The sequence below is a fragment of the Malania oleifera genome, chromosome 11, assembly GCF_029873635.1.
Source record: "Malania oleifera isolate guangnan ecotype guangnan chromosome 11, ASM2987363v1, whole genome shotgun sequence".
In the NCBI taxonomy this organism is placed as follows: domain Eukaryota; kingdom Viridiplantae; phylum Streptophyta; class Magnoliopsida; order Santalales; family Ximeniaceae; genus Malania; species Malania oleifera.
In genome coordinates, this window is record NC_080427.1 from 65,339,873 (window position 1) to 65,358,587 (window position 18,715).

General features: G+C 32.9%; 1 protein-coding gene across 1 annotated transcript; it reads left to right on the forward strand.

Annotated features, from left to right (window-relative positions):
- Nucleotides 1-1,505: 1,505 nt before the first annotated feature.
- Nucleotides 1,506-18,446, forward strand: LOC131167577 (probable polygalacturonase At1g80170). The gene is made up of 9 exons (XM_058126376.1): nt 1,506-1,610; nt 13,723-13,923; nt 14,081-14,218; nt 15,076-15,246; nt 16,714-16,879; nt 17,098-17,179; nt 17,321-17,429; nt 17,889-18,002; nt 18,210-18,446. Exons 1-9 carry the CDS (start codon nt 1,506-1,508, stop codon nt 18,444-18,446), a joined length of 1,323 nt encoding a protein of 440 aa, XP_057982359.1.
- The last annotated feature ends 269 nt before the right edge of the window (nt 18,447-18,715 follow it).

Below are 18,715 nucleotides of genomic sequence, written 5' to 3' on the forward strand. Positions count from 1 at the left end.
GTTTGGCTAGGCTGAGGTAGTGTAGAGTATGACAACTTAACTAGAGGGCCGACCATAGTTAAGTCTCGCCTACAGGCTATACAACCCTATCATGAGGGGTCAAATCATGACATACAAAGTCCTAGGGAAAGAGCACAGTTATGTGTATGTATATGTATATAGTTTTACAACTTTTGTCGTATATAGTATGATATAGCAGTATGAATGATAGAAAGTTTAGATGATACAAATGTTTTACGCTATTCAGGCGAGCCAGCTAGGTGAACATATGAGGCTCTCACATAGAGAGTTGACTTGGTTACCCTAGTTGTAGGGTAAGTTTGTGATAGGGTTTTGTATTTTTGGGATAGATGATACTGGAAGGAGTTATTGTATATGACTATGGTCTAAATGTACTAAATTCTGATATTGTTTAGTATATATGGTTGTATGTTTTGTATGTTCGCTGCGTAGATATGGTTATATATATATATATATAAAGAGGTGAGAATTTTAAGGACGTTACAAGAGCCACGTAGCATAGGCTAATAGTTATTTTGAAAAAGATCTTATATGGCTCATAGCTCCATGACCCCTTTCCCTGAGGGACCATATTCCACACGACTGGTGTTAATTACATCTTCTGGAAACAGAGGATGCATATCCACCTTCAAAATACTGATTGGAAGGTGTGGAGGATCGTCTCTAAGGGAAATTATGTTCCCATGAAAATAGAGGGTACAACTAAAATTCCTAAAGCTGAGGAAGAATATGATGATGATGATATGAAAGCTGTTAGTTTAAATGCCAATGCTATGAATATTCTGTATTGTAGTCTTGATGTAAATGATTTTAATAGAATAATGACATGTGCTACTACAAAAGAAATATGAGATAAGTTAGAAGTCATATATGAGGGTACTAGGGATGTGAAAGATAGTAGGATAGATATGTTGACTAGTGAATATGAGGCCTTTAGGATGAATATAGGTGAGTCCATTTAGAGCATGTATACTAGATTCACATACATTATAAACTCACTGCATGCATTAGGTAAGAACTATCCCACATGTGAGATGATTAGGAAGATCCTTAGAGGCTTACCTCCTGTTTGGGAAGCTAAGGCTACGATCATTTTTTAGGGTAGAGACCATAAGGCCATGACTCTAGATGAATTGATAGGTTCCCTGATCACCTATGAATTAGCCATAAATGGGAGAGTCAATGAACATAATGAGGCAAATAAAGTGACTACATTAAAAACCTCCACTAACACTTCTAGTGAATGCAGAAAACCTGACACTGATGATGATATAACCATGCTAACTAGAAAATTTAACAGATTCTTCAGGAAGAATAGAAAGCCATACAAAAGATATAGGGAGTCTGCATCTAAGAAGAGAGAGTCTAGAAAAAGAAAAAAATAAAAATAAAATGCTCTCACGTGTTACAATTGAAACAAAGTTGGGCACATTAAGCCGGACTGTCCACTACTGAAAAAGGAGGGTAAGAAAAAGAAGAAAGCCATGAGGGCAGGCACCTCATTGGATAAATTAAGCAACAGTGACTCAGAATTAGATTACAGCAACTCAAAGGTTGCTAATTTGTGCTTGATGGCACATGGTGGTGAGGTATCGTCCTCTTTCGTTTTACCTTCATATTATTCATCTGATGATTGTGATTCTGATTGCATGCTTATGTTTAGAGAATTACAATTTGAATATATTCGTGATCTAAACTATTGAATAAAATGAACAAAGAAAATGATTATTTGAAAAATAAATGTGAAAATTGGTCAAAATTGTTTGGAATTGCAAAAACCTCTCATGTTTCTATTTTGAAAGAAAAGGATGTGACTATTACTAAACTTGAGAGGAAATTGGAGGATAGCTCCAAAATTGTTTTTAAATTCACCGAGGGCAAACGCAATTTTGAAAAACTATTTGGTGCCCAAAGAAATTCTCTAAATAAAAAGAGTCTAGGTTTTAATGGTATTGAAAATGTTAGATGACCTAATCTTTACTTGGGACATTTTACGCATGAATCAAAATCTTAAGTCCCTCCTAAAGATCCTAAGTGTAGAATGAAGTGTTTTAAATGCAAATAAATTGGCCATATTCAATTCGATTGTCCACTTAGGAATAAGCATATGAAAATTAGAAAAATATGGGTAGTTAAGGGTGATCCAGCTACGAACCCCCGTGGACCGAACAAAATTTAGGGACTAGCATTAATTACTTAGTATATTTTGCAGGTATGTTTGAGATCGTCCTTCTCCAAGGATAGGTGGTACCTGGATAGCGGGTGCTCATGGCAATGACCAGTGATAAGGAAAAATTCGCGTCAATCATTCCTAAGGATGGATGATATGTGACGTTTGGCAACAATGCAAAGGGATGCATCATCGGCGTAGGTAAGGTTGGTAAATATCTTTCCCTTGTAATTGATAATGTTTTATTAGTTAATGGGCTTAAGTATAATTTGTTGAGCATAAGTCAATTGTGTGATAAAGGATATAAGATATCATTTGAAAATGATAAATGCATAGTTGAAAGTAAAACAAATAATAAAGTGCTCTTTACTGCAGATCGTCATGAAAATGTTTATACTACCACTTTTGATAACTTAGCTTCACAACAAGTAATTTGTTTTTCTGCAATAAATGAAACTAGTTGGTTGTGGCATAGGCGCTTAGGACATGCTAGCATGGACTTATTGTCAAAACTAGTAAGAAAAGAATTAGTAAAATGCTTGCCTAAAATATCATTTGTAAAAGATAAAATTTGTGATGCATGTCAAATGGGCAAGCAAACAATAATGCTTACAAGCTTTGTAGGAGAATTTATATCTACCACTAAACCACTTGAAATGCTTCACTTGGATTTGTTTGGTCCTAATTCAGTGCAAAATCTTGGTGGTAAATCATATGCTTTTGTCATTGTTGATGACTTTTCTAGGTTCACATGAGTGTTATTTATTTTACATAAAAATGAATCATGTGAACAGTTTTCAAGCTTTGTAGGAGAATTTAAAATGAAAAGGGCTATAAGATAACTCATATAAGAAGTGATAGAGGCACGGAATTTCAAAATGATGGCATAGAAAATTATTGTGACCTAGAGGGCATATCACATAACTTTTCTGCACTTAGGACCCCTCAACAAAATAGTGTAGTAGAAATAAAGAATAGGTAATTACAAGAAATGGGTAGAACTATGTTGAATGAACATAGCTTACTTAAATATTTTTGGGTTGAGGCCATATTTGATGTTTTGGGAAATTGGAAAGAGAAGCATTTGTTTGCCTTGCGTTTTTTTCTATTAATTTGCATATTTGATGTTTTAATCTTTGTCTTGATTTGTGCGTGTGATAACTAGAATTTTTGCAAATTGGGTGTCTTTAATTGCTCTATTGGAATTCATTTTAGACATTTATGTGTCTCAATGAATTAATTAGTTTGATATTCATCACATGGGGGAGGGAGAGAATTCCATCATATGATGCCTTTCTCTTTTCCCTTACTAGGCATGGAGTGAGTACTCTCCCTTAAGCCTATTTGGGTGAATGAGAATCAATGCTTGCATGATGGACTTGAGACACGAAGGGCAAACTCGGAATTCTTCTTTTATTGATCAAAATGTAATCTTTTGAAAAAGACTTTTTGATTGTTTCCTTTTATGGCCAATAATGAAACTCTATTAGCATTTTCAAAATTTCTCATATTTAGAAAACATCCCCATTTTTGGATCCCATATCCAATCAAATATCATTTAAAAAAAAAAAAAAACTCATCTTCTTGATTAATTGCAAACCAAAAGTCTTTCTAATCACCATTAAATAACATATTTCAATCATCAGATTCCCTTTCAATCACCATTAAATCCCTGATTTCATTCCGTAGATTTTCCACCCAATTACCATTTAATCTCTGATTTTAATCTTAGCTTTTAAATCTCCATCATCATAAATTTTCAATATCAATCAAGGTATTTTTCTCTCAATCACCATTTAATCTTTGATTTCAATTTTGGATTTTAAATCTCCATCACTTGACAAAACCCCTTATTAATTGTGGAACAACCATAAACCTAATATCTCTTATTTTCATGTTTTTGATTGTAAATGCTTTGTTCTTAGGGATAATGAACATCTAAGGAAATTTGACTCTAAATCTGAAGAAAACATTTTCCTAGGCTATGCTCTTAATAGTAAAGCATACAGGGTTTTCAATAAAAGAACGTTGACTGTCATTGAATCTATCCATGTTGTGTTTGATGAATCTAATCTTTTTTCTAAGAAAGATAATGAATATGATATTGACATTAGAAAATGCTTATATAAGTTATCTATTGAAAACAATGCAAGAGAAAATTCAGAAGTAAATGATAAATCATCTGAAGATAATGACAATGAAAATGAAATTCAGTAGTTTCCTAGAGATTGTAAATTTATTAGGAACCATAATATAAATCAAATCATAGGTGAACCATCCTGTGGTGTACAAGATCCTCCTTGAAAAACCTAGTGAGTCATTCTGCTTTCTTGTCCCAAGAAGAACCTAAAAATATTAAAGAAGCTATAGAGGATGAGTCTTGGGTGATGTCCATCCAAGAAGAACTTAAATCAATTGAAAGAAGTAGAGTGTGGATGACCCTAGTTCCTAGGCCTAATGATCATACCATTATAGGAACTAAATGGGTATATAGAAATAAGAAAGATGAGAATGGGGTAGTAACTATGAATAAGGTTAGAATAGTTGCCCAAGGTTATAATCAGGAAGAGGGGATAGACTTTGATGAACCATATGCTCTTGTTGTTAGGTTAGAGGCCATTCATATGCTACATGCTTATGCCACTTTTAAAAATTTGAAATTGTTTCAAATGGATGTTAAAAATGCTTTTCTAAATGACTCTATTAATGAAGAAGTTTATGTACAACAACCACCTGATTTTGAAAATCATAAATATCCAGATCATGTTTATCGGTTGTCTAAGGCATTGTATAGATTGAAACAAGCTTCTAGAGTTTGGTATGAGAGGCTTAATGGCTTTTTGCTAGAAAATGGTTTTACCTGTGGCAAGATTGACACTATAGTCTTCATCAAATCCAAAAATGATGATATGCTCCTCGTTCAAATTTATGTTGACGATATTATTTTTGGAGCAATTAATGATGAGTTGTGTAATGAGTTTTCCAAATGCATGCAAAGTGAATTTGAAATGAGCATGATAGGTGAGCTTAGTTTCTTTTTAGGGCTGGAAATCAAACAAGCTGAATATGGAAATTTTATATGTCAATCTAAATATGTCAGAGACTTACTAAAGAAATTTAATATGAAAGATTGTAAAATTCTTGGTATTCCTATGAGTTCTTCCATTAAAATTGATAAAGATGAGCAAGGGATCCCTGTTGACGTGAAATTGTATCGTGGCATGATTAGGAGTCTTCTATATCTCACTGCTAGTAGGCCTGATATTATGTTTAGTGTGTGTATGTGTGCTAGGTTTCAGGCTGCTCCTAAGGAATCTCTTCTAATAGTGGTTAAACAAATTCTTAGGTATCTAGTTGGAACTATAGAGTTAGGACTATGGTACCCTAAGCATACTACCTTTGAGATTGTGAGTTATACTAATGCTGACTTTACCGATAGTAAGGTTGATAAAAAGAGTACCAACGACACTTGTCACTATTTAGGACAATCTCTTGTTTCTTGGTTCTCCAAGAAACAACACTCAGTTGCCTTATCCACAGCCGAAGCAGAATATACTGTGGCTGGAAGTTGTTGTGCTCAAACTCTTTACACGAAATAACAACTTATGGATTTTGGATTGCACTATGATACACTACCGATTAAATATGATAATACTAGCGTAATCAACATCTCTAAAATCCTATCTCACATTGACAAACTAAAAACATTGAAATTAGACATCACTTCCTTCATGATCATGTGCAGAAAGGGGATGTGACTTTTGAGTTTGTATGCACTAATGAGCAGTGGGTGGACATTTTCACTAAACCACTTCTAGAAGATAAGTTCATACAAATTAGATGTGAATTAGGTCTAATGCATAGCAGAGATGCTTCCTAGACATTTCATAGTTTGCATAAATTTAGGGGGAGCTTTCAAAAAATTTTAAAAGTCTAACAACTAATATAACTGTTGATATCTTTATTGGATTAGACTCTGTGATATTGATTATGTTTTGCAGTGCATAATTCTTATATTTACTGCATGATGATGATTGCACTTATGTTTTATATCTTGATCATACTGAAACTGTTTGAGTTGCTTAGTTGTGGATAAGCTGTTAGGTTTTTATAAATACAAAACAGGTCATTTTTATATAGGAATTTTTGGGAAATGCCGTATTTTCAAACGGCATATTGCCGAAATTTTTTAAAATTCCCAAACTTCTCTTGTATACAAATGAATCTTACCCATTGCCTAAAGTTATAAGTTTTATAGCCCTTTTTGCTGTTGCCAAAAGGGGGAGATGGATAAGAGAGGGCAAAAATTAGGTTAAGGGTTAACTTGAAAATTGGATTAAATTGAGCTTTAAAGGAAAAATTATTTAGAGTTCTACATGATGTACATTGTTAGGGGGAGCCTTCTAAGGCTTTACCAATTTTTTGCATGATGTATTTGTCATAATCAAAAAGGGGGAGAATGTTGACCTTATAGGTTACACTCGATCTTGATAATGACAAATATTATATATTTGATGGTTGTCAAGTGTTTGTGCAGGCTTAAATGAGCATCTCAAGAAACGACTCTTGAAGCAACATGAAAAGCCTAAAAATTTTAATTTGTATTGTCAATTAAATTGTTGTAATATGGGTCTGTAATAGTAACCTAGGATATGATTGTATTTTATTACCTGCATATCATGCATATAAGATATATGGTAAGCTCAGTAAGACCATCGTATGACTCTAGGTCCCAATACTCTCACATATATCATACTAAATACAAGAGTGTTAAGAATGTACTTAAATTGAACATCATTAGGGAAATTGAGAGAGCTCGAGTGACTGAACCCCAGGAGTTCAAAACTTCTCGGGTGCCTGAACTGTTAAGAAGTCAACAATTGACTTAGGCTCTTGGGCGACCAAACATATTTATGCATACTGTCCTCGGGCACCCGAGCCCTTCAAAAGGGACATTCCACCAACTCGAGCGACTGAGCTATATAGTTCGAACCAAGCCTTGGGCAACCAAACACACGAGTTCAGGCTATCGAACATATGATCGGGCACCCGAAGTTACGAAGCAAACTTTCTGACTTTGATTCAGGCCACTGAACCTCAACTCAGGTTGTTGAATTGATTTTAATAGTTTTTATTACTATGTCTGTTCGGGCGACCGAACCCTGGTTTAGCCACCCAAACCTCGGTGAGTTAAAATTATTTTAACTGCAGTAAAACTGGGTTAAGTTAGGTTAATGGTGTTTTAACTATTTGAAACTTTTTTAATAATTCCTAACAAGTCCCAAACGGTTATATTTTTTACCTTACCTATAAATATAGGCTCATTTGTGAGGATTAGAAAGCATTAGAAATATGATTAGCCAAAAAATCCTCTCTTTTCAAAATACACTCTTTGTCTAAATACTCTCAAATCTTCACTTCCTTGATATATTCTGAGATTGTGAGAACATTTTTAGAGTGCTTGTGATTACTAGAAACTCCCATTTGATTGATTGAGTGTGATAATATTTTTGGGGAGTTTAACTTAGGTTTATCCTATAGATTTTGATATTATAAATCTTGTGCTGGGATAAACTAAGTAAGCTTTAGGACATTTGCATTATTATTGCAAGTGTCCAATAGTTTGGATTTTTGTTGTGCAAAGATTTTTTCAAACAAACAAAATATTTTCAAACCAGTATTGTGCTTATTTCATTGAGGAAAATCTTCTTGAACTAGTTTGATTATCTGATTCATATCCTTGAAATATTGATTTGCTACTGAACTGTGTTTTGCTTAAATTCTAAGATATTGCATGTACTTAACACTTTTGAGCATTTCACTGATTATATCATATTAAGTGTTGATAGCACAACTATTTGCATCACTGAGCTTACACTATCCATATCTTTGATGTGCATGAAACTGCGCGTATTGGGTATATATCTGCTTTATATGAAAGCATAATCACTGTACCATTTGATTGAGAGAATATTGTTGTATTTCTAGGCGTGGCCTGAGTGGGCGGTAATCCAGCCTGGTAAGGATTGTGTAAAGGTTGAGGTCAGCCCTGTGCTAATTGACCTGGTTGTTTAGGTGCTGCTCCACCCATTTAAGTGAGTATTATAGTAATAATCCTTATGCTTGTTAGTCAAGGCGAGGATGTAGGCAATTTGTCGAACCTCGATAACACTTCTGCGTGTCACTTCTCTTTACTGCTTTCTGGTGCATGCTCAGTTAATTAAATTGCATTATTTAATTTTTAGTACATATTACAATTGCTTTACTTTACTTGCACTAGATTGACCATAGGGTTGTGAATATACTACTGTTAGAATTTGACCTAGAGCATTAATTTTAAAAATACCAATTCACCCCCCCTCTTGGGATCACGGTAAAGTTAACAACGTGTCACCCTTTCAAAAAGAATAAGAAAATGTGGCTGCCATGTGGTCCCCACTGTGGTGGACACATGGCCCACCCAAATTAAACCGGTCCAGACCGGTTCAACTAGTATAACCTTTTCAAATTTTTATTTTATTTTCTATAAATTCAATTTTACTTGGATTTTAAATGAAAACAAAATGGGAAAAGTAAGAGAAAAATTACAAAAAATAAGGAAAAATAAAAAAATAGGAAAAATATTTTTAGGCTATTTTGCGTCGAAATAAATGAGGAAAAGGTCTTTAAACCCAAAAATTTTATAAAAATTTTGAAAAATCCCAAAAAAATTTAATAAACTTTTAGAAAAATCTTGGGATATTTTTAATACTCCTTTGTTTCAAAATTTAACAAATTTTCCCGATTTTTCTTCCTTCTGTGTCCCTGTGATTTTAAAAAAGGTAATGGGGTATTTCAAATGTCACTTGTATTAGCTATGAAGGGGTTTATCTAACAAGATTCCCTAGTTTGTAGGTCTTATTAAACATTTGTAATTCACACCTTAATTTCCATTCCCCTTTTAAACTTTTACTTATTTATTTATTTATTTATTTTTATTTTTAAAGGAGTTGATAAAGACCATCAAATTCAATTTATGGATAATTCATAATTAATTAGGTACTGTACATCGAACGGGTGCATAGGGGGCGTTGATACCTTCCCCTCGTATAACTGAACTCCTGATCCCAACTCTGATAAAACCAAACCGAGACCACTGGTTTCTTAACCTATGATTAGTTTAGAGACCAATCAAATGAGTAGTAATTAGGTGTGATAGCTACACCTAAGTAAATAATAGGCCAGTGGTGACTCCATTTCAAATTTTCAACATTTATAACCCCTCGCCAGTCTTGGAGCACTCTTTGCCCGCTCGGGGCACGTTGCAACAAAAGCTTAAAAAAATGATTTCCTAACATCAATCATGGATACTCTGCCATATGTAGAGATCGAATATAGGCAAGGGCGGGTTAATTGCCTAGAGCCAACAACTACATTTTCAAAAAGAAGAGAGGTTTGTTGACCACTTGGTGTTGCTATTCAACCACCTAAAGAAGAACTTCAATTCATACAAGAAATTTTGACATCTTATCATGTTTATTCCTATGCAGACATGAAAAAAATACATGTATTGTGATCCCTAACATGCAATTCAGATAGAAAAGTAGAGAAATCATGAAGCACAAATTATAATGTTTTAAGAAACACATGCATGCTCCCACATTCCAAAATCAATGCAACGTATGGAAATGAAATGAGGTATATGGTTTAACATTGACCTTTTTGAAGAAGAACTTTCTGTAGATCGAGTAGAAGACCTTTCACTTCAAATGACACCTCCTAAAGTCTCTTTTATGAGAAGGGAAGTGTGATTTCTTTTATTTTTCTCCTTCAAATGAAGATCCTCTTGAAACTCACATATTTCTCTTTAAAATTCTCACTTAGCCATCTTTTCGATTTGCACAAAAGTCTCCTCAAAATTTTCCTTTTGTATACCTTCAAAGGAGAGAGTGAAAATATTTTTTGAATTTGAATTTTAAAATTCAAATTCAAAAAAAACTACCAATGTCAAAGGTTGACATATGGCTTTAATGGGACATGTGGTTGGCCCTAAAATCTCCAGCCAATCATGCAGAGACAATTCAAAAAATTTGAATTTGATGTAGGCTAGTACCTTGAGGGACTGGTCAATTGTCTGTATGTTCTAACTAACGACTAGTTTTTTTTTTGTTTGATCAAATGGTAAATGTATATTGATCAAAATGCATATTCACAAGTACTCTGGGCATCCCCAGGTTGTTTGGAACCTTGTTCCCATCCAATTACATTCAAAAGAAATACATTAGAACTTGGGCATGCCCAGGGGCTATATATAGCCATTCAGATACCTATCAAATACTCCAAGGATCCAAATATCATGAGATACAATAATCCGAGACTTAATCAATGGAATACAAATTAAATTTTTCAAAGACCCCCATGTATGTGAATTTTTGTATTACATTAATCATTTCAGGAGAGAATATGTAGTGACCCTCAAATCTAGCTCTATTTCTGAAGTGCCACAGGAAGTACACTGAGACAGTTAGTCCAATTCTCCTTCCTGCAGCTTGGAAATTCTTTCCTTTTTCTTCTTTGAACAGCCATTTCACTGCAGCTTTAATTGTAGACATTTCCCTTTTCAATCCCAACCATCTTCTAATTCCCTTCCATACCTCCGCTGAATAATTGCATTTAAAGAATAGGTGGTCAAAGCTCTTGGGTTCCACCTTGCAGAAAACACGCATTGGATCCATGCCATCTGCCACCACATTTTCACAAATGGGTAATTTTCCTTTCACACCCAGCCATAAACAAAAAGCATGTTTGGGGAGGATGTCTCCAGACTAAACAACTTTAACCCACGGGACTCTGTTTTTTTTAATCCTCCAATATTCATAACACTGATGAGAAGGCTAATTGACTGCCTTAGGGAGCCTGTTGACCACCTAGTGAAAAATTTGACCTTTCTCTTTATTTTTTTCCTAATTTTTGCAACTTCATTTGGAATAAATGTGTTAAGTCAAAAATTGAGTATCGACAATGTTGAAATACTGGTTGCCATTCCAAACATAAAATCTCAAATCATAATCACGTGAGCCCAAAATACAGAAAGTTCAAGGATACATTCCTTCCACCATCCCTTGTTTAGAGACTTGATAGTGCATGTGCAAAGAGTGGACTGCCCTTTCCCTTTTCTTCTACTTGTAATTTGATGGGGAGCCACAACATACTAGGGTTAGCGTGGGGACTTCTCCTTGTATTTATATAGGACTTTAGGAAAATTTTTTCCAAATTGTCAAAAAATTTAGCAAGAAATCTTAAACTTAAAAAAAAAATAAAAAATCATTGAGACTAAGATGAAAATAACCCGAAACACAACAAAAATGAGATTGAGTCCAAACGTGTTAATTCATGATTTATAATATTGGCATAAACAAGAATTGTATTAGTCTCAAACCATAATCTCAAGAATAGTATAATTTTCAAGCAAAGTTGTGAACAATATAATATATAATACGCCCCCACAATATTTACATGTTCTTAAGAAATTTAGGAGTTCCCGCTTAGTCAATGGATTTGCAACCATGCACTTATGTGCTTAATGTGGGTTCACGAGCTTAGAATAATCTCTTTAGCTAGCACATAAGAATTTAATGTTTATAATGCATCGAGCCAAAAGAGGATTATCTCTACTTAGTACAAATTGTATAAGCTATATTAAGACGAGTATTGGTAATTCAGTGCATTAAGCTACCAATTATCTTAGTGTTTAAGTTTGAGATGCACTGTAAATTCTACTATTTTTTAAATGTGAATTTGCATGATAACGTGGAAACTAGTTTCTAGTCAAAATGACTGAATTTTTTAACTATTTTTTTTTGGTAATGTTCTTAGACAACAAAATCTCATTATTTTTTCTCGTAATATTTTATTTCCAATAAAAAATTAGCTCAATGTCTTTCATGTCACACGGTGAGGCTAGAAAACACTTACTTGTGTCCACTATTTCCAAGTTACTCGCATATATTAATTTGTCATCAACAAAAATATTAATCATAACACCAATTCCATTTTTAGTTTTAGTATATACACATTTATCCACATCAAGAGAAGATAAAACATTGCACTCAAGTACTTTGTTAATTTTTTCTTGCCATTGCTTAGGTGTTTGTTTTGGATCATAAAAAGATTTTAATAATTTGTTGACTTTTTACACACTCTTTGACTGTGGTTTATGTGTTTCTTAATCACGGTTAACATTGATAAAAATAGTTTTTACATCCACTTGTTGAATTATGGGTTCATGAAGCAAATTCTAGTCACCAATTCGGAAGTATGAAAATAGCCCATGACTTTCTTTTGTGTGTAGCCTTTAGCGATTGAACTTGCTTTAAAATTTGACCCATTAGGTTTAAATTTTTTCTCGAATATCCACTTACACCCTGTAGATTTAAAATGTAATATTAATGATATTGCCACAAATATTAATATTATTAATTATAAATACAAAATAAATTTAATAATATCGTCATATAGAAAAAAATATAATATTACTGTATAAGAAAAAAAAAATGCTAGTACCGTGGCATGTACTGTTTTACAGTATTATCATTTAAAATTAAATAATAAACTATATTATAATAATATAGTCAATATCTTATATTGTGTGGTATTCAGTAAGTTACTTAACAATAAAAACACAATAATCCTAAAATATAAGATAAAATGCAATATTGCTGATATTCTTATGGAAAAATATAACGATAACAAGAAATATAATAAATATAATAAATATAATTGCAAAGTATGATAAAGTGATGATCAAAAATATTTGGATGGATTTCTGAACATGTTGAAAAAAAGTGATGATTGAAAGTATTTTCTCTTCCCTCGACAAATAGTAGATATTTAAATACGATATTAAAATCAAATACGATTATTATTGTAGAAATTATATACAAAAAAAAAATTTAATTTTTTTCTTAAGTGGATCAATGAATTTGAACTTGATCATACTAATGGATCAAAATATTAACACCCAATATTAATATTCCAATAAAAACCTAACCCATTAATGGTCTACCACCAACCCTAAATTCCAAAGCAAAACACAATCTAAGTACATATCACCAAGTAGGGGGGAAGCCACCAAAGGAATCCAATTAATCTAATAACCACAAGTCACAAATGGCTGGTCTGCCGTCCCATTTCTAATACAATTGGGTGTTGCAATAAGTGGGAAGAGTTGACTATGCGAACTTTTTCAATAGATAATTTATTCACATTTTTTTCATAAAAATTAAGATACAATCATAAAGTTCAAAATTAAAAGTTAGCTAAAAAAAAGCAGAGATAAAAATGAATTGATGAAGAGATAAAGAGTTAGTTAAATTTCAACCAGCCTACAGCCTGATCTTTAGAGAGTTTAAACTTCAAAAATTTTCAATGTATTTGATTCTAATTACTTTTGAAGATATCTATAAAAGCATAACACTTCTCCTTCTCATTTCAACTAGCGAGGAAGTAATAAATCCTTCATCACAATGTCACGTTCTCTATTTTTCTGTCAGCTTGCTCTGATCAGTCTTCATTTTTTATTGGTCAATTCTCGCTTCATCACCGTCGGAGACGGCCTCAGAGACCGCTTCATCACCGTCGGAGATGGCCTTAGAGACCGCTTCATCACCGTCGGAGACGGCCTCAGAGACGACGCTGTTTTTGACGTCACTCATTATGGAGCCGCCGGAGATGGATTTACCGACGACACCCAGGTCTAAAAATCAAATTTTGATCTTTTTTTTTTTTTTTCCTTGTATGTATTGTTTCCAGTTGTTTGAATTAATTATGATTAAAAAAAAAAAAACATATGATCAGGGAGCTGTGTAATTAATTGTTTGTGTGAATTACTGCACGCATATGCATGGGCAGGCTTTTAGGCATGCATGGGAGGATACGTGCAATTCTATGGGCTCGCCAACGATGCTTGTTCCCCTTGGGAGGACATTTCTGCTTCACTCGGTGGTCTTCGATGGAAAAAATTGCAACTCTAATCACATCACCGTCTTGGTAATTATATATATATATATATATATATATATATACATATATATATATATATGCATATGTTTTTTCACCAATATTAATGTTTTTTTCTTTTAAGAAAAGTAGATTCTTTTGAAATTTTATCCGAAATTTTCTCTGAAAATCATGGGTGGATCCTATGAATGCGGACAGTACAAGTGAATCCCACCTCTTCTATCTTCTCAAGAGAGATTGCCATATATATATATATATATAATCTTTTTTTTTAAAATGTATACATATATATATATATATATATATATAATCTTTTTTTTTTTTAAATGTACAATGCTGTCATGGGCTAGGGTACTGACTAAATATCTAAGTAACTGATACGGCAGAATTCGGGGTCTCCGAACAAAATTTGGCATCGACAAGATATAATCTCAATTTGAAAATAAAGTTGCACCCAAGACTTAAATATTGAGATTCAAGTAAAGCCTTGATTTTAGTAATAGAATGATGATTCATATTTGATTTACAGAATATAATATTGGTATGGAAATGGAAGGATGAAACCAAAAATAAAAGGAGGGGCATGAATAAGTTGAGTAATAAATTCAATTTTATTCTATTGGGTTCTTTTGAAGGTAATTAGGTAGTCGATAGACTAATTAATCAAAATCATCCTTTAACGTAAAGAGAGAAGATTCAAATTCTTATGTATCAACAATAGATAACATAGGCGTCTTTATTTGTCGAGTAGCCTTAAGCACTAATTTTAATGTGTTGGCAGATTAGGCTTATGGATTATTAACTTTCTTCTACTTAAAGATAGGCTTTTTCATCTATTTGTGGGTACTGTAATTAAAAATAAAATGTGGGTATTAATTAATTTGCAGATAAATGGTAATTTAATTGCCCCAAGTGAACCTTCAAAATGGAAATGCACAAAGAAGAAGTGCCCTCAGTGGATTGCGTTTGCACACATGAACGGCCTATACCTCCAAGGCTCTGGTATAATCAATGGCCAGGGTGCCAAATGGTGGGCTCTCTCCTGCAACCTCAAGCATGTAAGGCATACAATATACATATGGTAAATTTTAAACTCATGAATTTCAGCTATTTAATTAGGTATTTGCTTAATGACGACACGTTGATCGATGCTAATATGGGAATAATGTTTTATATATTCGCAGGGTTGCGGCAGAAAACCTACGGTGAGTGCTACTTTTAACTTAATTATTTGATTAGTTAATTAGCATGATGCATATAAATCAACATACTCATTATGTCTGCAGTTAGTTCAATGAAAGCAAAGATTAAAGTAAAAAGGCTTATTGTATTATGGCTACTTTTTGCATTAGTTGGACTTTGGAGTGTATAGCTACTTAATTAACAAACCTACCCATTATGCACTAGGGCATGCACCCACACATGAATGGGTAATCATCTTGCCCTAAAAATATTTATGTTACCGGATCCATAATTAATTTTGACGTCGTATTACGAACGTAATAGAAAAATAAATAATTAAAATAGTAACCGGATCCATAATTAATTTTGACGTCGTATTACGAACGTAATAGAAAAATAAATAATTAAAATAGTAATTTTAAATAAAGTTTTAATTTTTTTAGGATGGTGTCGGAAGAGACAGGCTGGTAAGTCATAAAGAGGGGTTCTCGGTGTGATCTTCGTGTTCGGCCATTTGTTTTGTCAAAATACATCCCTAAATATTCCTTCGAGAAGGCTAGCATTTTGTATCAAGTAATGCTTTCAATTTTGATTTGGCTTTCTTATGCAACACTTTTTTTTTTTTTTTAAATAAAAAATAAGCCAAAATTTTTTAAAAATGTATTCCTTTTTTAAATATGTTGAGGAGCTATCTAAAATTATTTTGTATCATTATGATTTTCAAAAAGTAAGTTGATTTGGATATTTAGATTTCAGCCCCTGCTTATTAAATTAACTTAAATTATTATTATTTTTTTGGTTAATGTTTCCATTTTTTATTTTGAAAACACTAGACCAATTCCAATCCAAATCAAGAGGCCTTAATTTACTTTTATATATTTTGGGTTAGCTAATCTAACCTATTCGAACCTTTTTTATTTCTTTTTTATAAATCATGATAGGGGAGTTTTGTTTAGGAGAATTTTTTTTTTTTCCTTTTTGAAATTATGAGGTTAATGTAAAATTTTACAAAATCAATCAAATTCTTTGATTTTTAGCGATCTTGGAAAATTTTTACTTCACGTATAATCATCAATTGAAAATCATAAAAAAATCAAAATAATTTGATTAACTATCCAAGTGATATGGTTAGGCAACATAATTTAATAATTTCTTTATTTTTCCTCTTAATTGAAGGTATATTGAGCCCGAACTCCACAATAGATCTCCATTCAAAACTCATTTCCAGTGACTTGATTAAACAGTGCAATTACTTATGATGATGCATATATATATATATATATGCATGTGTGGAAGTGCAGGGTTTGGTGATAGCGCATTCAACAAATGTGCACTTGAGTCAGCTAACTTTTGAGGACAGCCCACAGATGCACATTGCCCTTGAAAGCTCTACCTGGGTTTTCATTTCTCACCTCTCCATTAGAGCCCCCGGCAATAGCCCTAACACCGATGGCATTCACATCCAAGAGTCCCAAAATGTCTATATTCAACAATCCTCCATTGGCACAGGTAGGTTTGATTCCTAATAGGATCAAATTTGTGTTTAAGTTGATATCTCTGATAAGATTATTTCGCTCTGCATTTCAAAAGTAGGATTAGTTTACTAATGATTATTCAATGAAATACGCACAGGTAATGATGTTTCCTGACAAAGTTGCTATGCTAAATATTTTAGAAGTAGTCTGTGAGTATGTTATATGTGAATATTAAATAAAATGTGTGCACAGGTGATGACTGCATTTCGATTGGGAGCGGTTCGGCCTATCTCAACATTAACCAGATTTTATGTGGACCGGGCCATGGAATTAGGTAGATTCAATTTCTTATTGTTTAAAAAAAAAAAACAATTTTATTTTTTTGTTTTACTTTTGACTTTTAAATTTTTTACTTTTGATTCATTTTGACATTTTCAATTTTGATGTTGTAAAAAAAAAAAAAAAATTGATGAAGCATTGGAAGTTTGGGTAAAAAGGGGTCATACGAGACGGTAGAATTTGTCAATGTTAGCGATGTCCTTTTTACGGAAACTACGAATGGAGTTAGGATCAAGACTTGGCAGGTGGTGATCTCTATTCACGACAACTACTATTGTTAACACCATCATCATTACTATTGATAAGGTAGAATCACAGATGATTCTCCATGATATTTGTTAAATTAATTTGGGTTCCATAATATCCGATTGATACAGCTGTAGATATACGATTCCATATTATCCGATTGATCTAACTGTAGATATATGTAAATATATTTTGAATATTTGTATTTTAAATATATATTTTAAATATATAGGAAAGAATCAAAATACGAATATTCAAAATATATTTACATATATTTACAGGTATATCAATAGGATATTGTGGAACTGTATATCTACAGCTATATCAATCGGATATTACGGAACCGAAATTGATTTAGTAAATATCATGGAGAATCTTCGATTCTCCCTTATCAACTATACGTATTATTATTAGTGACAAGGAAAAATAACCTCTCAACACTTGTTTTTAATTTTTAGGGAGGGAGTGGATATGCTAGGAACATAGGTTTTGAACGAATAATCTCTCAAGGATCAACTCTACCTATCGTCATTGATCAATTTTATTGTGATCATACACATTGCACCAACCAAGTGAGTGTTCCTAGACAAAATGTATTTACTCTCTCTCTCTCTCTCTCTCTCTCTCTCTCTCTCTCTCTCTCTCTCTCTCTCTCATATATATATATATATATATATATATATATATATATACACACACATATGTATTTATTTATTAGTGTAATTTTACTGAGTACATGAAGTCTAACAGCAGAAAACTATATGTATATATCCTTGCAGACAACGGCGGTGCAAGTCAGCGACATTACATATAATCAAATTAAGGGAACCTCAAGGAAGCCCATGGCCGTGAAGATTGCATGCAGCGGAGATCTGCCATGCACCAATATCCTGATGCAGGACGTAAGCATCGAGTCCACTGATGATGGAAGAACCACATCGTCCTACTGTTTGAACGCCCAAGGAAGGCAGATCGGCATAGCTTCCCCAAATGTCCCTTGCTTGATGCATTATTAACTTGTTTTTGAAAAGGTAATATGATTATCAAGAGAAATCAAGCAAGATGCTTGGTTTCTAGAATAATAATAAGAAGAAAAGTAATAGGATTGCTAGGATTATTACAAAAGTTTTTTTTTTTTTTTTTCCGATAATAGAAAGATCCAACCGTAAGTAGATTGTTTGTCTACACGGCATCTGTAGTATAACAATCATTGTCACAAGCATTCGAGTTGAGATTAAAGGTGTACTCCCAAGAAGGGGGTGAATTTGGTAATTTAAAAATTTTC